This window comes from Crotalus tigris, unplaced genomic scaffold (genome assembly GCF_016545835.1).
Source record: "Crotalus tigris isolate CLP2741 ecotype Arizona unplaced genomic scaffold, ASM1654583v1 scf7180000023608.1681014, whole genome shotgun sequence".
NCBI lineage: Eukaryota > Metazoa > Chordata > Lepidosauria > Squamata > Viperidae > Crotalus > Crotalus tigris.
Window position 1 is genome coordinate 1,042,084 of NW_024100075.1, and position 19,456 is coordinate 1,061,539.

Consider the following 19,456-nt stretch of genomic DNA (forward strand, 5'->3'; position numbering starts at 1 on the left):
ATTAACCAGTGGAATGGCTTGCCTGCAGAAACTGAGGGTGCTCCATCACTGCAGGTCTTTAAGAATGGACTGGATAGCCATTTGTCTGAAATGGTACAGGGTCTCCTGCTTGAGAGGGGCTGGACTGGAAGACCTCAAGGTCCCTTCCAACTCTTTGAAAGATAAGTTCAGATCTCAATCTATACCTATTGCTTTCCACATTCTAATTAATTGTGGAAGTTCTAAATTGTAAAGAACTATGTAAGTTCTAAGCTATTAATACTTTTAACTATCAATAACTAGAAATAAAATGAATGGGTTTTGCTGGAAACTGGAAGTAAAACCATCACAGTCACGTGACCACGGGGTGCTACTAAAATAAATGCCATAAATGCAGACCAGTTACCAAGCACCCAAAATGCAGTTATGTAACCTTGGGAGGAGGGCACTTACATTGGAACTTTGAACCTGGGTTATAAGTAGCCTTTTTTTGGAGTCCATTGTAACTTTGACTGGTCATAAGACAAGGACTATCGGTATATAATTTAGGAATGAGAATTGTTCTTTTTCAGTATTAAATCAATATAATTTCCAGTGAAGTGGTGTATTATTAGGGAATGAGAGGAAAGTTTTATAAGATTTATCACACGTGTTGTGAGAGGTGAAAAAACTGTGCTTACCCTGAAATACGTAGATTCACAAAATAGCTTTTAAAACAGCCGACCGTAGTATAACCAGAAACCTATAGCATGTTTCCAAAAACAAATGAAAGTTTTGTTTTCAGTATTACTCAGTTGTACTGTGTAGGAATTTTGTAGTATCAACATGGATAGAAATGAGATAGTTTTCATGAAATTCTGGCAACCAATAATCTGGCATCTTCAGTGATTCACTGCAGTGAAGCAGGTATGCCAGCAGATGGCTTAAGTATATAAATTGGAAAACTGCCTAATTTATATCATTTGTATTTATGCTGTACATATGTTTGAATTAAATTAAAGAGTTGATGGGGTATAATGGTTAAAGTATTGAACTAGGAGTGGAGTGGAGATCCACATTTTAATCCACCTTCAGGCTCACTGGGTGATTTAGACCAGTTATTCTGTCTCTGTCAGCCCAATATATCTTACAGGTTATTGTTATGGTGAAGAAAAATGGGAGGATGGAACATTGTGCATACCATCTTGAGCCCTTGTATAAACAAGGTGGGGTATAAATCTAGCAATTGATAATAATCATTGGATTAGTTGAAAAAGGAACTACATTTGATAATTAGTCAACTTATATTTTTAATTTTATGAGCTATAAATCATAGTAGTAATAAAATAATTAGATTTTTTTACAAGAACAAACCTAAAATAATTTAAATTAAGTTTGTCCAAAAGCTAATTTTTCAGGTGGAATATTTAGCAACACTGTTATTACAAACTAATAATTTGGGCAAAAATGAAAGCCTATTTGTGCTACTTTAAAAGCTGCAAATAACTTACTAATTTCTCTACTGTTGTGTGTTGTTTTTTAGTGTTTTGAAAGAGATTTTTGAACATCTTGATAGGTATGTTCCAGAACTTGACTTAAAACGTCCGTTATAGTCTCAGATTTAGGTGAACCTTTGTTTCAATAGGATTAAAAAATTTGGAACGAAGTACAATAACAATAAGAACAATTTCTGAAATAGGTAAAATAGAATTTTCCATTATTTGCTTTCAGTTTGATTAGAAACTGAATTTGGCTTGATAGCTTAGTAGCAAATATTTGTTTATAACGTAATATCCTTATTCTTTTGCAGATCAAACATAAAACACGGTAATGCGTGTTTGGTTTGTATGTTTTTCACAATGAGCAATTCAAAGAAATAAAAATTTTTCTAGGCAAACTAGATATAAAATTCCATATGGCCCTTTAGAAAGCAAACATTTTGTGGACATTTAAGATTACATATCTTTACAGAGGTTAATGTATAAGCTACCTGACAACGTACATTGTAACTGTCTAAATTAACTTTATATATTCTGTTTTATAGGAATCAAATTATCATATAAAACTATTCTATTCTAGAAGTAACTCCTAAGAAAAAAGTGAGAAAGCTTATCACCTTTATTTCATGTTACGTGCAAGCACATTCAGAACGAAAAGAATAAAATGCCAATTGTGTTTTGAAGTATTTCTAGAGGATGGCTAATAGAGTGTTTAAAAAGCTACTGAAATGTTAAAAGGGATTTACAGACCCTTCATATTTAGTTGTCTCAAATGTCCTAGCAGTATGAACTCTATGAGTTTCATCACATTTTTTGCTTTCTTTTAGCTAGTAAATGGGATTGTGTTACATTTTTAAGCAGTGTGCAAGAAGATTAGAATCCCATCTTTTCAATGTCACTGGGCTCCATTTTTTTTTTAAGCACTCTGATTCTGAATCATGCCCCATGATGTCCCATGGCATTCCATACCGGCTGTTGTTCCAGATAGTCTGCAAAGGAACTCATGTTCAGCGCGTTTAAATTGGACAGGATCCACAGTGGTGGAGAATGCTGCCTCTTTCCACTGTCCCAAAGGTGTTTTTTCAAAAAAACAACTGGACTTTGCTTTGAAAAAGATTTACAATCTTTGCAAGTTTGTAAAGCAAAGGGAAACTGAAATAAGATCATAAGTACATTTGCAGTTTCACTTACTGACTGCTTTGTTTAATGACTTAGTGGTCGGTCCCAATTGTGGTCTCTGAGGGTTACCTGTGTATACCATATTGAAGTAAAAGGGTAAAAAACGAATATAGGTAGACAATTGCTAAAACGAGTTCAGCTGTGCAATAGTACTTAAAAAAAAAAGAAATGAACAATATTTAAGCATACAGTATGCTTTGAACTATGAAAGTGATTCCAGTAACTTCCAAGGTAGACATAGGCCAGACTATCTTGCTAAATTTGTGGCTACTTCCCAGGTGTCTACTTCAACTACTTTCCAGGTGGGGTGTTTGGAAACACATTGGTGTAACTCAATGGAAAAAGTGTAGCTTGGTTTTGTCATCACATATTATAGGATTTATACTTATCCATGTCAGCATATGTGACAAGTCTTGTTACCTTTTGGCTAGCTCACAAGCCTCCTGTGGTTCATTATTCACATCCAGAAGATTGCAAAAAGGTTGGTTTGTAAATGATTGTGGTCCTAGTTTCTGTCTGAGGTTTTCCATTAATATCCTAAACTGGTTCAGTGTTAACATTAGTCATAAATGCAATTTTAAATTCACCATCTGGTTGGCAGAAAGTTAAGAACTTGAATTCTTGGCTGTTAGTCTGTTTATAGCTGTCTCCAATCTCCTGCTAAATATTTTTAAGTATAGCTTTATAAAATATTGTCCTTCTGCCATTTTGTGCGCTGTCTGAGCATGCAAAGCTACAATATCCTTTGTTTTTTGCCAAATGTATTCTGTGAACCCAGCCATTTTGGCTTATTCATCAAAACACACTTAAGCAAACCCCGGATTGTATGGATCTCAGGATAACTCTTCGGTTTTGCCTTTTCTGAACAGTATGAAAAAGGACACATGTGGGTACCACATAACAGTGAAATAGCATTTTCCATATAAACTTGGAATTCTTGGTAACACGCTTTATTAAATACTCCAGTACCTCAGAAGGATTATATAAACAAAAGTACCTGTTCTGTCTGTTCAAATTTTGCATTTCCTTTCATACCGGGATGCTTGAAGACAATTCAAAATATACGGAGAGTATATCTTGTATCTGGTCAACAATAGCATAGCAGTATAATGTTACTGTGGAAGTGCCCCTAGCCACCAGTTGATTTGCAGGTCCAGTTCAAATTGCTGATTATCACTTATAAAGCTCAATGTGGTATGCATCCGTGTTACATAGGGACTATCTGATCCAATACCTCACTGAGGTATTAGAGGTAAAGTTCTTAGAAGACAGGCTTCTCAACTGCATTCCAGCCACTGCACCACTATGGACCCTACTAGTTGCTCTTAAAGTTGCACTAGAATTACTCACTTCGGTTCTTCTTTTCTAAAGAGATTTTACGGTTTTCCATTCTGCAGCTTTAAAATATCTATATGGGAATCTAAAAGACAATTTAGAAAGACATAGATGCTATCGTTCTGTGTCCCCAAAAGTAAAATCAAGTCTTTAAGTAGAGTTCATTTCCTAACGACTTTATGGACATGGATGAAAGTATTTGCCAGCACTACAGAAGCAGGCTGCCATCTCTTTCTTTAGGGAAGTTTTTTTTTTATTTCCAGATTGATTGATCAAATTTATAAGGCTGACCATCTTACGAAAAAATTACTCTAGGCCAGTGATGGTGAACCTTTTAGAGACTGAGTGCCCAAACTGCAACCCAAAACCCACATGCTGGGTGGGTGTGGCCCATTGGCTGCGCGTGGCCCATTGGCTGGGCGTGGCTGCGGTGGTAAGTTCAATCAATCAATTCCAACTTTGCAAGATCTGAAATTGACTGATTGAATCTTTTTTTTTTTTTTTGCACATGGCAGTGGAGGCCTAAAGTGAAAAGGTTTTATAAAACCCAGCTGAAGGCCTAGGACTGGGGCGACGGCACGCGTGCCCACAAAGAGAGCTCTGATTGCCACCTCTGGCACCCGTGCCATAGGTTGCCACCACTGCTCTAGGCAATGTACAACAAAATTATGAAACAGTAAACACATAAAAACCAGTCATTATTTAAAAAATTAAAAATCACAAGGATAAGAGAGAATAGAGGTTAACAGCAATGGATAATAACAGCAAAAATGGATAATTAATAATAACTAAGGAGAAACTTCCTAACAGAACAATTAACCAGTGGAACAGCTTTTGCCTTCAGAAATTGTGGGTGCTTCATCACTGGAGATTTTTAAGAAAAGACTGGACAGCTACCTATCTGAAAGGGTATAGAATCTCATGTTTGAGTAGGGGGTTGGAATAGAAGACCTCCAAGGTGCCTTCCAGCTCTATTCTGATTAAATTAAATTAAATGGAGCTACTTCAAGATCTAACCACTTAGCAAATGATAGTGATTTTCTTTGAAGATCTCCCATGTGAACTTACATCATCTAATTTGCCTCCAAGTCCAGAGATGGTTGGCCATCTGCTGCATTGATTTTCTAAACACAGCTTCTTCTGCTAATGAAGTCTGGGTTCCATATTAGCTTGGCCAGCTTCTTCAATAAAAACTCTTTTGTTTATAGAATCAAGTACCCCACTAAGATCTATGAAAGATCTGAACAGGTGTTTACCATCTGTTGTATATTTAGTAATAAGTGGTGTAGAACGAAGCAGTTGCCTTTTATGGAGCCGAGATCTAAATCCAGCCTGTTCTTCCACTAATGCGTTCTTCTATCAAAAAACAACCCACATTAATCAAGTGCTCTATTACCAATTTTCCACAAGAAAAGCTGTGTCAGAACATTATTGAGAGAAGTAAAAACACACTGCAACAGCCCAGAACACCAGAAAAATGAAACAGAGAGTCTATACAACATCTCCCCCCCCAAAAAAGGATGCCCATGCCACTTTATCAAAAATCTCTTGACCATTCAACTCACTACAGCACAACACAAGCTATGAAAAGGATAACACTACCAACCATCAAAAACATTTTAGAAACCACCAATAGACTATTACAACCACATAGCATCCATATATTGCACAAACCAATTAAAGCCCTCCAAAACATTTTAATAAACCAAAAGACCCAGTAGCCCAAGATGACAAAATAGGTCATCTAAAACACATAGTGTAAGAACTGGATCAGCCACTATGTAGGACAGGCAGAAGACTAGTTGTAATGGAATATGTGGATGACTTGGGGTAAGAATTGCTATAGACAGGAGAGATGAGAGCCCTTAGTGATTTAATGGTCAGAGAAAGATACTTAAGAAGGATCCGCCCTAATGAATCAAGCTGTTAAAAGTGATGGCGAGAAGTTTGTATTTTTAGACTTGCAAGATTCTGTTAACAAAGTAGAATTACAATAAAATAGAATTAGTTCATCTAGTCATGTTTCCTGTTTGGTTTAACTGGGAGAATTGATACTAGCAGAGTGCAGCCCATTGATATCAACTAACAGTCAGAAGACATGATAGAAACACCTTAATTTCATAGCACGTGGAGAGATTTAACCATAGTTTCGGTTGGAAAACTGGGCATCCTAAGCCAAGTTAAATCCTAAACCACTAGAAAATTACTGAAAGCTTGACATTCAGATGTATCCAGGGCCTTTTTTTTCCTCATAGAACGCCCAGAACGGAGTTCCGATACCTTTTTTGGATGGAACCTTATAGGGTAGGCAAGGCGGGTTGTATGACTTGTGTGAGTTCCGGCACCTTTTGTTTTTTTAGAAAAAAAAGCACTGAATGTATCAACCCATCAATAGACACATAGATTTGTACAGTTATATACTATTCAAAAGAAACAATAAAAAACTAAGAAGATAACAGATCAGAAAGCATTCTCTCTAGCAGTTTTATTTTGCTAATTAACTGTATTTGTATTAGTAATTGTAGTACCTTAAATTTAGTTTCTGAATTTTAAAAATATTTTAGCTGATGTATATTTTCTGATTATGATTATGTATTGCTTAATTAATTTCTAGTCTTGTTGTCATGAATGCAAGTTTAATGAAATTAAGAGTGAATTGTTACATTTTGAATCATTTCAATATGTAAATGATTCCTATTGAAGATTTGAAATTCCGTTCTACTTAAGCTTTTTACTATGGATCAGAAGTTTATAAGGTATAACTATAATTGGTGAAAAAAATGAAGCTAACCAAATTAGAATAGATTCAAATTCTTTCATAATTCATTATGACAACTTTTAGGCATTGCTATTTGCTACTTATAATAATTTTTCAGTATTATAAATATTTTTTAAAAAAAATCAAGAAAGGTAGAAAAATGGGGAGAGATGAGTGAAATAATTTTAAAACAATGCTTTGTTATATATGATATTATGTAAGATATTTAAGGCATAAGATAAGATATTATATAAGATATATAAGGAACTGTGATGGCGCAGTGGTTAGAATGCAGTATTGCATTCAGCTCACTGCTAGGCGTTCAATTCGGACTGGTTCAAGGTTGACTCAGCCTTGTTGGGGGCAATATGCTGACTCTATAAACCACTTAGAAGGCTGTAAACCACCATGGAGTGGTATCTAAGTCTAAGTGCTATGCTATTTATGCTATTCAAAATCTTAGATCTAAGACTAAAAGTTATCAACATAACTGAAAATAGCATTACTGTTGCATTTGATGGCATTAAAAAGATAAGTCTTTTACACACAGTGCTGTAAAAGTAGATTCATTAATTCATTAATTCATCCATTGATTAACTCATTCATTCATTCATTCACAGAATACTCAGATATCAAGTTTATATAATGAAGAAAGTGAAATTTCAATTTTTTTGTTCATATTGAGAGACTCCTAATTTTTTTTATAAATCGTAGCAATTGTGCGTTGTATCCTGTTTGGTTGCATTTCCCTCAAATTTTTTTCATTTTTTTTTCCGCTTGAAAGTAACTGAAAATCACGAATGAAGACAAATATACATGTGCCAGGATAAAGTTGCAGGATCCAATCTGGGTCAGTCACCGGGACCAGAGGTTTTCTCTTCCAAGCTTTTGGACTCATGGTGGAGCCCTTCGACAGGGAACTTCTCTCTACCTAGAACTGCTCTATAGACAAAACCTCTGTTCCTGGTGACCGACCCAGATTGGATCCTGTAACTGAAAATGTTTGGAAAACACATATAAGCAAGGTACAGTGCAATCTGTAAAATAATCATTTAGGAGCACCCTTTAGTACAGTGGTTCTCAACCTTTTTAATACCGCAACTGGTTGTAAGTTGAGGACTACCCAACCAGTTGTAAGTTGAGGACTACCCAACCGGTCGTAAGTCGAGGACTTTCCCTGCCCGGGAGCGCCGCACATGCGTGGTGCTGCCCCGTGCGCCGGCCAAGGCGTAGCTGGCAAGTGGCAGAGACAGAACAGGCTGACCACCAGCTGGGCCACCAGCTGGCCCAGCCCAAGGGAGGTAAGGCACCCGCCGGGCCCCACGCGCGCCAGCAATCCTCCCTGCGCCCGCCGGCCTCCCACCTCCCACCCCTGGCCTTACATTTTTAGTAGTTGCTCAGCAGGGAGGGGTGGAAACTTCCAGACAGCTCGCCTTCGCTGCAGACAAGTTGCAGCACCGTTTGCAGAATGGGACTTTTGGTGGGCTCAGCAGGGCAGAGACAGCCTGGACAATTCCAATTGGCTTTTTAAAGCCAATAGAATTAGACTCTATTCAAGAGAGTCTATTCTGTTGGCTTTCAAAAGCCAATAGAATAAAAGGGAGTAGCACAGCTAAGGAAAAGGGAAAAAAATGGCGGACTGCGTTGTTTGGCGACCCCCGTGAAATGGTCGTTCGACCCCAAATGGGGTGCCGACCCACAGGTTGAGAACCGCTGCTTTAGTAGTAGTTCATGTGGATTTTTCCATGTTACAAACTCCAAAAAATAAAAGTCTTGGATTTTTCTTAAACATTTAAATCAAAAGAGCTATGCGTAAATACATATACAAGATGATCAATTTGGAGTATTTGAAACTCCGGAGACAAAATGAAATTGTAAATATCCAGTCTGTGGGATTATTTGAGTAAGATGTTCACTATATCATTTTGCTGCAAAGAAATCAAGGCTAATGATACAGATTGCTCTAATGTAGTAAGTCCTAATTATTATATTAAATAGTTAAATAACAAATTAGCAATAACATTGTGGAATTAGAAATTATTAGCTTCTAATAATTGTTTGTTTCCTACTTATTTATCTTGTCGTTTTCTGTCAGTTGATAAACCTGGAAAGGAAATACAAAGGAAATGAATGCCATAGCTCATTTAAAATGTTCCAGCAAGGTTCATAAGTTTAAAACAGCTTAGGTGAAAAGAATAAAACCTTATTTGATGGAATACTTTTGTGTTTAGGTCTAGTTTGCATCAAAAGTTAAGTAATCTGCAAAGCTGCTCTTTTTGTATTTGATTTATAATAACTTATATGATCAAATCAGAATAGTAAATATTTTTAATTTTCCGTTATTGCCTTGAATGAAGCAAACATACTTATTCTTCCCCCATTCACCCTCTGAATGAAAAATGATATGTGTGATTTGTATAATATATGCTCATTCAAATTGGGTTTATGCAATACTTCTTTGGTAGTATAGTGAATGATCTTGAGTTTTATTAATGAAGCTATCTAATATTTTTCAGGTTTCAAATTGAACAATTAGATAATTTTTCTATCATTTTTGCTTTCTTTCATGTGGCAGCTTATAGTTTAAAGTGTTTTCTTAAAATGTTCACATAAATATTTATAACATTGTAGTTTTGGGGAAGTCGATGGATTTTATATTTGTAATAAGAGAAACGTGTGATATAGATAGTCCTCACTTACTAATTATTCATTCAGCGACCTTTCTCCAATGCGATGGCAGTACTTTTGATGTGGAGAAGAGCAAACAGCGTACTGGTAGTCCTCATCTTACAACCACAATTGAGCCCTGAATTTCGATCATAAGTTGTTGCTGTCATTAAGTGGATAATCATATGACCTGACTTAATTTTACAACATTTTTTACGATACTTATAAAGCAAGTCACTTTGGTTGTTAGCAAACCATTTTGGTAGTTTGGCAAATGGTTGCTGTCAAATGGGGAAAAAATGTTGCAAGTCATGGTCACATGAGCTGGTTTTTAAGCACCTGAAATGCGATCATGTGGCCACAGGGAGTATGTGTGGCAGTCGTAACTTTGAGAATGGGTTGTAAGTAATTGTTTTTGAGGTTATTGTAAGTTTGAATGTTGAGTGTTATTAAGGGTTTTAAGTCGAAGACTTTCAAGACTCTCTTGAAATCCATTTCTCTCCAATCTCTCCGCATTGCAGCGGGTGATGGGGAGAAAGGGTCAGACAAAGGAAAGATTGTCTACAGAAATTGCTTACTTCCCTTTCCCCACCCTTGCAGACTTTGTAACTTTGCCTCCAGTCCTCTCATTTATAACTTTCCTGGACTGTAAAGCAAAAGAAAGCTGAAGAAAGATTGTTAACTACAAACAAAATTTCATTTAGAGACTTTTTAACTTAATGAGTTTCAATTCCAATTGTCACTCAACATGGACTACTTATATTATTAAAGAAACTCTATAGATAATGTAAAGCTTCTAAAAGTATACCTGTATACCTCTTACACTATTCTTTTTTGATATAAACAATTTTATGGAAGATCAGAAAAAGAACAATCATGTGGCAAAGAAATTAGGGCATGAAATACGAAAAAATATATATAACTAAAATTAATTTACACCAATATTCACATGACTTCTCCATATTTTTCTATTTTTGTAAACTTGTCCATATCCTGCTCAATGTGGTGTGAAGCATACTATAAATGGGGCCTACTCAGGACCCTTATTACTCTGCTATAAAAAATGTATAATTTTACCTAGATTTATTGGAAGTGGATGTATGTGCACATGTGTAGTCCCTTTGGATGTGTATGAATTGTTTGAAAGTTGTGTTGGGATACTTACACTGCAGGTCTTTGATGATTTTAACAATGGTTTTGCTGCAGAATAAATTCTTTTAGTTACAGGTATTGCAGTCCCAACAGAACTCAGTCAGGAAATAGACAGCACAAGAACTATAACTCTATTCTATTATTTTTGGATATAATTTCAGAATTACTTGATAGTCTGACAAAGATTCCCTTACACCAGACATGTCAAACTCGCAACATCATGTGACATCGCGCAACGTATCGGGACAGTTTTGCCATTGCCGGCAATGGGGTGGGCATGGCTTCCAGATGATGCATCCGGCCCACGGGGCGGCAGTTTGACACCCCTGCCTTACACTAAAGAAAATCAACACAGTCTCCTTTCTTTCTGATCTTAACTGATAACTTACAAAAAGGTCATTAAACTCCTTCTTCAAGTCCATTTCCATACTGCTCTCCAGGAATTGTGGACTAGAAAGCTGTTATAAAACTTACATGTAAAGATATCTATCTTCCTTACATAATACACTTCATTTTCCAACATGACAAATTAAAAGTAGGCAACAATAGTTAGTCTCAATGAATTAATCATCTATTGTTCTGTATGCTGAAAAACAAAGGCATGATTTGAAGTACTAAATTCTTTGATTGATTAACATGTAACTGATTGAATGCATTGAACTTTCTATGAAGGCTGTTAATTACAAGTTCATTTCTGAGTTTACAGTATTCTTAAGATAACCGAAGCTGACAGCTTCCACATAGAGATAAGACGGTCCTAACACTTTCATAACATTTTCCTATCTTCTCATTAGGATGGCTCATACTTGGCAGAGTTCCTGCTGGAAAAGGGCTATGAGGTGAGTGAGTAGTCTTGCTGACTGACTGCAGACTCATGGAATAATTTGGACAGAGCTTCCTTGTTGCTGTCACTCTCTGGTTATGTTTTCCATTCAGCAGGAGATAAGAAATCAAAATGTTTGAAAAGAATGCACAACATGAGCTGTAATCATTGCCAGTACATTGTACTGTTTATCATGGAGAGTGCAATGGTGGAATCCCTCCGATCCTCAGGGTATAGCTGTTTTTCCACACTTCCTGCTTATTCAGATAAACAGCAGCCTGTGCTAAGCAAAGCTACATTAAATTCACGTGTTACGATGCAGGAGGAAGAAGTTAACTTATTTTGAATGCCTCCTAAAGAAGGTATTTTTCAGGGAATGGGAGGTGGGGGACCTTGAAAAAATAAACTGAACTGTGTTTCAGCCATTATGAAACGTTAGAATTTTGGTACCATAATGTTCTACCACAGAATGAACAGCTGAAATGTGGTACCTCATTAATGAACTTGATCCTTTTCCATTTAGCTGTCATAACAACATAATATATGCAGTGGTGGGATTCAGCCAGTTCACACCAGTTTGGCAGAACCGGTAGATAGTTTTTTTTTTTTGTTGCCCAGGCCCAGAATGGACTTCCGGAAGTAGCATCCACACACAGAAAACTGGTTGTTCACATATTTGAATCCCATCACTGAATATATGTAATATAAAAATTTCCTTGTTCTTTAAAATGTTTCTGTCGTAGTTCCATCTTCTGTGTTATTTGTTACTTCTAACATTAATCAGTATATTTCATAATAGTAAAGTGACACTACTACTTTTATATTTGTAACTTAGAAATCATGTCTTTTTAACATAAGCAAAAGGAAGAACAAGAGAGCAGCTGAAATAAAATCAAGGAAACTGTCTGGTACTTTTCATAAAGTAATTTGTTTCATTGGGTACTTTCACTATAAATATGTTATGGAAATAGTTTGCCACTGCCTTTGGTTTTAATTTTTTTTCTTTCTAGTCCATTTTACAAACCTGGGGTTTCTTTATGGTCTGTCATCCAGGTCTAGGTCTAATCCCACTTAGTGCTGAGTTTGGCCAGGGTTGGCTAGATGTAATTAAATTTTCTATGTTATATATGTAGGTAGCAAAACTCTCCCTCTTTCCATTGTTCAGAGAAAAACACTGCATAAATTATGTCAATCTGAACCCATGAAGAGATTAAGTACAAATTTACAGTACAAATTAAGTACATATTTATAATTATATGTTATACAAGTTCCATAGGCTAGAGATGTTTGTCAGAAATAATCAGAAATGATTGTTCAACAAGAGAAAGCACATGGAGAAATAGGGTGCCATTATTTTCATGCAGCTGTTTCCATTAAGTAGCTTTTGCACAGCCATTTTTGAGCTCAACTTACAAGAGAAACTGTTGGAGAATAATTCCAAAGGTGCTTTTTCAGAAGAATATTTGGACAATTGTGTTGTGTGGTGGAATAATTCAGTCCCCTGAATCTTTACGGCCATTTCTTGTGTTTGTATTTGAATCAGACACTTCTGTATCATGAAATATATCTCACAACGACTTGATATTGTGAAACATTATATCAAAAATATTTTCTGTACTTCTGTTCAATTGCAGGTACACGGAATTGTTCGTAGATCTAGTTCTTTTAACACAGGACGAATTGAACATCTCTACAAGAACCCGCAGGCTCATATAGAAGGAAGTAAGTATGCATCGAAAGGTAAGACGGAATTGTGATTTTGTTTTTATTGCTAATGTTTATATAAGATTTCAACAAACAGGAAATTGATCACTGAGACTGATTATGTGAGCATCTTTTTTAGTCTAGCCTCTATCCTTTTTTTTAGCATTTGAAAAATACTTTAGAAAATATTTTTGTTAATTTTTGTTAATTTCAACTGGAACAGAACATGAAATTTTGATATCATTAATCATCCCTAAAAAAAGCAAAGTTAAGAAGACTTTTTAGGATAGCAATATAGGTTTGTTAATATATTGCAAATCATTTCCCTGACTAATTAGAACTAGTTCACAATTCTTTTCTTGGTCATAAAATTGCAATTTTTATCAAGTCCCTCTATGCCATATGAAATCAATATAAAAATGTTAGCAGTAAAATGAATTTGGTGATCAGATATCAAAATTTTAGCCATTACAGCAAGGCAGCTTGCTAATCAAACTTGTTACTAACATCAGCCATTTCTAACAAAATAATATACTGGTGACTGTTATTTTCCAAGGTTCTGTTCCAACACAATTTTCTTAACCAGAATCATGGATAATAAAGCTACAAAAAACAAGAAAGGTTTATGAGAATTGGGATAAGATCCTAGAGCCTAATAGTCATCCAGTTCCTTCATCTTCCTCTCATAGATGTTATCTAAGCAATGTTTCTGTATTTGTTTCTCCTCCTCACCCAAATGTGGCAATTTCATTAAGTCAGACTAGTATGAGAGTTCATGTGGCTTCCCTGTGCAGCTGGTCCCCTTCTTCAATGCAACTTAATTGATGGAAAATGGAGACATTTTACTTGTATAATTGCTTGTGGTGACTCCTGTCCTCCATAAGGCTCTCACTGTAGCAAAAGGATCCAGCAATTGACTGAGAGGACCATCCACTAAGATGGCAAAAGAGCCATGTAGATAGAGAACCCATTGTGAGGAAGTGCAAATGAATAACCTCCTCCATCACCAGCCAAGTTAGTCACTTTGAAGAGACCAAGCTGCCACGTGGAGGCTCATGTGGGTTGGTCCAGTAAAATCTATGACTGAGAAAGGTGAGGAAGGAAGCAGATATAGGTAGGTTGAAGTGACAACCTATTCTTAAAAAAAATATTGTGTATGCATATCTGAAAGCCTGCCATTTGTACCTATATAAAATCAAAGCCAAATCATAACATGTGAAAACCTTTACATATTTATAGTTGTCTTCTTTATTTATCAATCATGAATATGTAAATTCACCTGATAATTAGACTGCAGATAATGAGGGCCATGTAATAATGATCTAATCGTATTCACAAGCTACCTGACTTTACTCTACCTGAGTAATTCAGGCAACCAGTTAACAGAGCAGGAAAAATATAAGAAAATATATTTTGCATATTGTGACTGGTAACATAAATGGTTTTAGCAAAACTGAACTAGGACAATATGTTGAAAATAAATAGAACTTCAAATGTTTTCAGTAGACTTTCTGTATTATATAACTCATTTTATTTAATTTTTCTTTAATCATATTTTTATATTTTTGTCGGAAAACCAGTTGGTACAAAATCTAATAGCTCATGTAATTTAATAAATGCAAATTAAATTTCAGAATTCCTATGATTTATGACTCGGTGACTTACATTTCAAAGAAAATAATGTCTGACTTAGTAAAATATGAAGATTGGAGTATCGTATATTATTAGAAAGCTGTGATCTGCCTTTAATTATAGTTATAATAAAATATATATGTCTGCATGACTTTTCAAGGAATTAGGAAAGTATAAATAGAAATGAATACAACACATGGCAATTTTATATGAATTTTAACTTTTTTTTTTTTACTTGAAGATATGAAACTACATTATGGTGATTTGACAGATAGTACTTGCTTGGTGAAAATAATCAATGAAGTTAAGCCCTCTGAAATTTACAACCTTGGAGCACAGAGTCATGTTAAAGTAAGTAATATTAATAAATGTCTTACAAAATAAACATGTGATTATATGAAGGGAAAAAGTAGTATATTCTGTTGCTACTTATTTTGTTAGATCCCATTTTTATATTATTTTAACATATATTTATGAACAACATTCTGAGAATGTAAAAATACAAAAGAAACCTTAAATAATGGTTTAAGTAAACAAAGCTATACCATACGGGTGTTGGTGTATATGCATGTATATAGGAGAGAGAAGCATGATTTGTGAGTATAACTATTTAAATACATACAGCAAAGATAAATGACTCACTTGTAAATTATGTAGTCATGTTAATTTCTTAACTGAAGGTTGATTGGAGTTTAGGATATTCTTGAATGACGTAGAAAAGAGGTCCCCAACTGTGGACTGGATACCTGGCTATGGCATGCCAGCAACCGGGCCGCACAAACAAGCAAAGCCCCATCCGCGGGATGCAGGCAGCACACAAAACTACGGTCCCTCCAGTCTGCGGAAAATTCTCTCTCCACGTAACCGGTCCCTGGTGCCCAAAAGGTTGGGGACCTCTGATGTAGAACACCCTTTTTCACTTTTTGCAATTATTTTTGTATCAGTGCTGCCCTTTGTGTTTAAACACTTTTTTCCTTGCAACTTTTCTTGTTATTTAAATATAGGTATAATCTTTAAATATCCATGAACATTATTTCTATAAAATACATTGATATAAACAATAAAGAATTATATATTCAGTGTCTACAAACTGAGATAGATTCTCAATTTGTTAAGGAAGTACCATTCCATCATGTTGGAAATGACAAAGCAAGTACATTTGTTCAACAAAGTGGTGAGCTTGACACTTCTCTGAAGAGAGTGCCCTTGTAGAGTCTCTGATCACCATTGGCCATACACTGCACTGGAATGGATTTCTTCCCTTCTCCAGAAGTTGAAGCTCTGCAAACCACTTTATTCTACTCCCGTTTACCTTTCAACCTTTCTGGTCACTGAGAAATTTGAAATCTTATTTTCCCTTGTCTTTTGCTTCTTGATCATCAAAGTTTTAAGCACAGACTTTAAAAAAAAATACAGTGGGAGACTTTAGTATTAAATATTAAGCTTAAAAATCTAAACCTTAATATTATAAAATATTGTAATGCATTTTGCAACTTTTTAATCAATTTTATCAATATCAATTACACAAGTTAAACAATCTTACATTCATGAACATCTTAGAACTTTTATTTAGCATTGATCAAACATGTTTTTATCATATTTAAAGATTTAATTTATCTAGATCATCACAATGTCAAAGTTTCAAATTTCTATTGTATAAATAACCCCCGTAGTCAGTTACAGTACAATAAAACAATTAACTTGGTAAAAAGTTTTAAACCCAGAGATAAACGTAATCAGTTAAAGGAATGAGAAGAACGTTACTCGTTACCATCAAATCAAGCCGAACTCTTGGCGACTTATCCAGACACATTTATGTTTGGATAGATGTTTTTACAACTTTGCAGTCAAACCTATAGTTCTGGGCTTCCAGGGTAGTTAGTGTTCTGTACAAATATCAATCAGGCCTAACCCTATTTACCTTTCTTGGTCCAGGAACTGCCTCCTGCTTATTAGTGTTGATTTTTAATGGGAAGCCTATATTTGCTTCATATATTCTGAGAAAGAATTTAGTTTCACATTATATGAAATTAAATTAAATTTATCAAACATAGAAATAAAAGATAATAGTTCTGTTAGTAGTTCTGTTTGCGCATCAAGACTTTTCTGTCCCGTCTATATCCCAGCTATATATTCCTTTCCAATTGCTTTTCCTGAATGTTAGAATATTCAGAAAGATATGGCATTTTGGATGGTATATTGCAGGGCAAGAGGTACATGGTTAGTCATAGGATATTCTGCCAAGTTGAAATCCCTTCCACTCAAACAGGTTTGGATCCAATCCAACGTTCTTTTTGTTTGTAAGTGTTGGCCAGGACTTATCAGAGCACACAGTTGACCCTTTAGTTTGCAGGAGGGTTTCGTGTATGTGTTATTTCCACTGCCCCTTCAACCCATGGCTGCATTTGAATGCCCGACTTGATAGATCAGCTTTTGAATTTTTGACAGGGCTTGAGATCTAAGCAAATTCATGTGCAAAATTGTTTATAAAACTCTCTTTAACATTGTGTGTTTGTGTGTGTATTGTTCGTTCTTTCTGTTCATCTTTGTTTTCTTTTATTCTCATGTAACTGATTTGAATTATTTGAAAGAGTTGAGGAGTGATATAAAATTAAACAAGATAAATCCCCACATTACTACCTCTTCTGTATTTAGCCACAAGATGAGGAATGAAGATGAAAGTATACTTTTGCTGTCTTTTATGTTTTTTTTAGCTATGTACATGTGTATTTCTGTGTGTTTCTGTGTTTTGATACATATATACATTCATAATTTTCTGTTACTCAGTAATAACAATAATTCTCATCATTGTTACCTTTTGATTTTCTGGAATGTAGGCAGTGCTGTACTTTTTAATCTTCAAAATTTTTGCTAATAAATATTTGGATATGGCAATATTGTCTGTTATTATGCCATAGTAGATTTGGCATTTTTATTCACCTTCCTAAGGATCTGGGATAGACAGGTGTTGTTATTAAAGGTATCAGCATAAGATGTAAACTGTTCCAAGTAAAGCTGCCTTTTGCAATTGACTAATGGTGATTTTGTCAATGCCAATGGTGTTCAAGTGATGTTCCAGATGTTTTTTTAATTGCATACAAGTTGCCTATTACTATTGGTACTATCTTTGTTTGCTTTGTCACTGTCTTTCCACTTTGATTTAAAAGTCTTTGTATTTTGTGATTTTCTCCAGTTCTTTCTTTTCCATTCTGCTATCTCCAAATACTGCAATGTCCACTATTTGGACTTTTTTGTGTTTCCTATGACAGTTGTTAAATATGGGTGGTTGTATGGTGATGCTTACCTGTTTGAATGTTATTATATTTTATAACTCAAGTTCCTAAAGTAGTTCACAGTTTAAGAGACAGTCTGGTATAATGGTTAAAGGCATGAATTGGGAAACTGGTAGACTGAATTCCAGTTCTGTCTTAAATATAAAGCAAGTGGGGTGACTTTGGATCAGTCTTAGCCCTAGAAGAAATAAATGATAAACCACTTATTAAAACGTTGCCAAGAAAACTGCACAAATTTCTCCAGGGAGTTTCCTGAAATCCAAACTTATCTGAAGGTACCAAAATCTCCCAAATATAAAAACCAGCCATCTTATGATAGCAGTACAAATAAATCTCAAATTCAGTATAAGAAAATTTGGGGGTTGTTAATATTTTGTGTGAGATTTAACAATTCTACCCACATTAAATCTTATTTGCCTTTTGTGTTTTTGATGTCTTCGTGCAGCTTTCATATATAGTTATTATTTTATAGTGGCACAGTACATCATTATCAGTTGGTCTAAGCTTAACCAGTGTTCTCTTCATTTTGATGCCTTATTGTTTCTATACTACTGGCTGAATAGGTTTTCCCCTTCCAGTTAATGTTATGTGATTTCTGCTAAAAGTAAGAAAAATAAAGTAATAGGATGTTGGTCTGGTTTCCTGTAGGAAACCAACAAAAATAAATCATTTTTGGAATGAGTCTATCGAAGTCCAGGGAAAATGGTTAAAGTTCTTAATCATAAATTCAGAGGAAAATAACTTTTAGAGTAGATAATTATGTTCTGCATTATTGCAAAAGATAAACAAAACCACCAGATAAAAGAGAAAAGGTACATACTTCACTTATAAATCCTAATTTTAATGCAGCTTAGTGAGTAATCTATCAAAAGACATGCCCCAGATAGTCCTTGACTTCTGATCATAGCTGGAACGGGGCAACTGGGGCTTCCCAGCTGCAGCTTCATGGCAGAGTGATGGGAACTTCCTGGGGGGGCTGGGACTTCCAGGATGGCTGAAGTTTGGCATTGTGCTGCTGGGCCACAGTGAGGCAGCTCTGGCTTTCAGCTGTGCAGCAACTCAGGGGCTTCTTGCGGCCTCAGAGTCACTGCATGCCAAGAAACCCCTGAGCCAGAACGTGGCAAGCAGCCCAAAGCCACATAATCCTGAGGCTGTTTTCTGGCCTAGAAGGGAGGATCCAGGATGGCCAAAAGGTCAGGATAGGGGACCAATTAAATTGGGGGGGAAACTCAAGACAGGCCCTTACCTAACTGAAGTTGAGGGCTGGGAGGGAAAAGACTAGCTTGGATTGGTCCTCACTAATGACCAATAGAATTTGCTTACAGATGGCAACAGGGAGTTCTGTCACTAAGCAATTTGATCACGTCATCACGTAATGACAAGAAATTTTGGTTCCAACTGTAGTTTTAAGTTGAGGACTATTTGTCGCTAGAGAGTTTCATGTTTGATTCTGAGG

At 35.5% G+C, this 19,456-nt stretch overlaps 1 protein-coding gene across 2 annotated transcripts in view; it reads left to right on the forward strand.

Annotated features, from left to right (window-relative positions):
• Positions 1-19,456, forward strand: part of GMDS (GDP-mannose 4,6-dehydratase) — a 273,055-nt gene that overhangs the window by 14,768 nt on the left and 238,831 nt on the right. The window contains exons 2-4 of one of the 2 annotated variants that reach the window (XM_039319712.1): positions 11,343-11,387; positions 13,006-13,111; positions 14,949-15,058. In XM_039319712.1, the coding sequence (XP_039175646.1) occupies positions 11,343-11,387; positions 13,006-13,111; positions 14,949-15,058 (261 nt within the window). The remainder of the gene's footprint in view (positions 1-11,342; positions 11,388-13,005; positions 13,112-14,948; positions 15,059-19,456) is intronic. The other variant, XM_039319713.1, reaches the window with a different exon arrangement.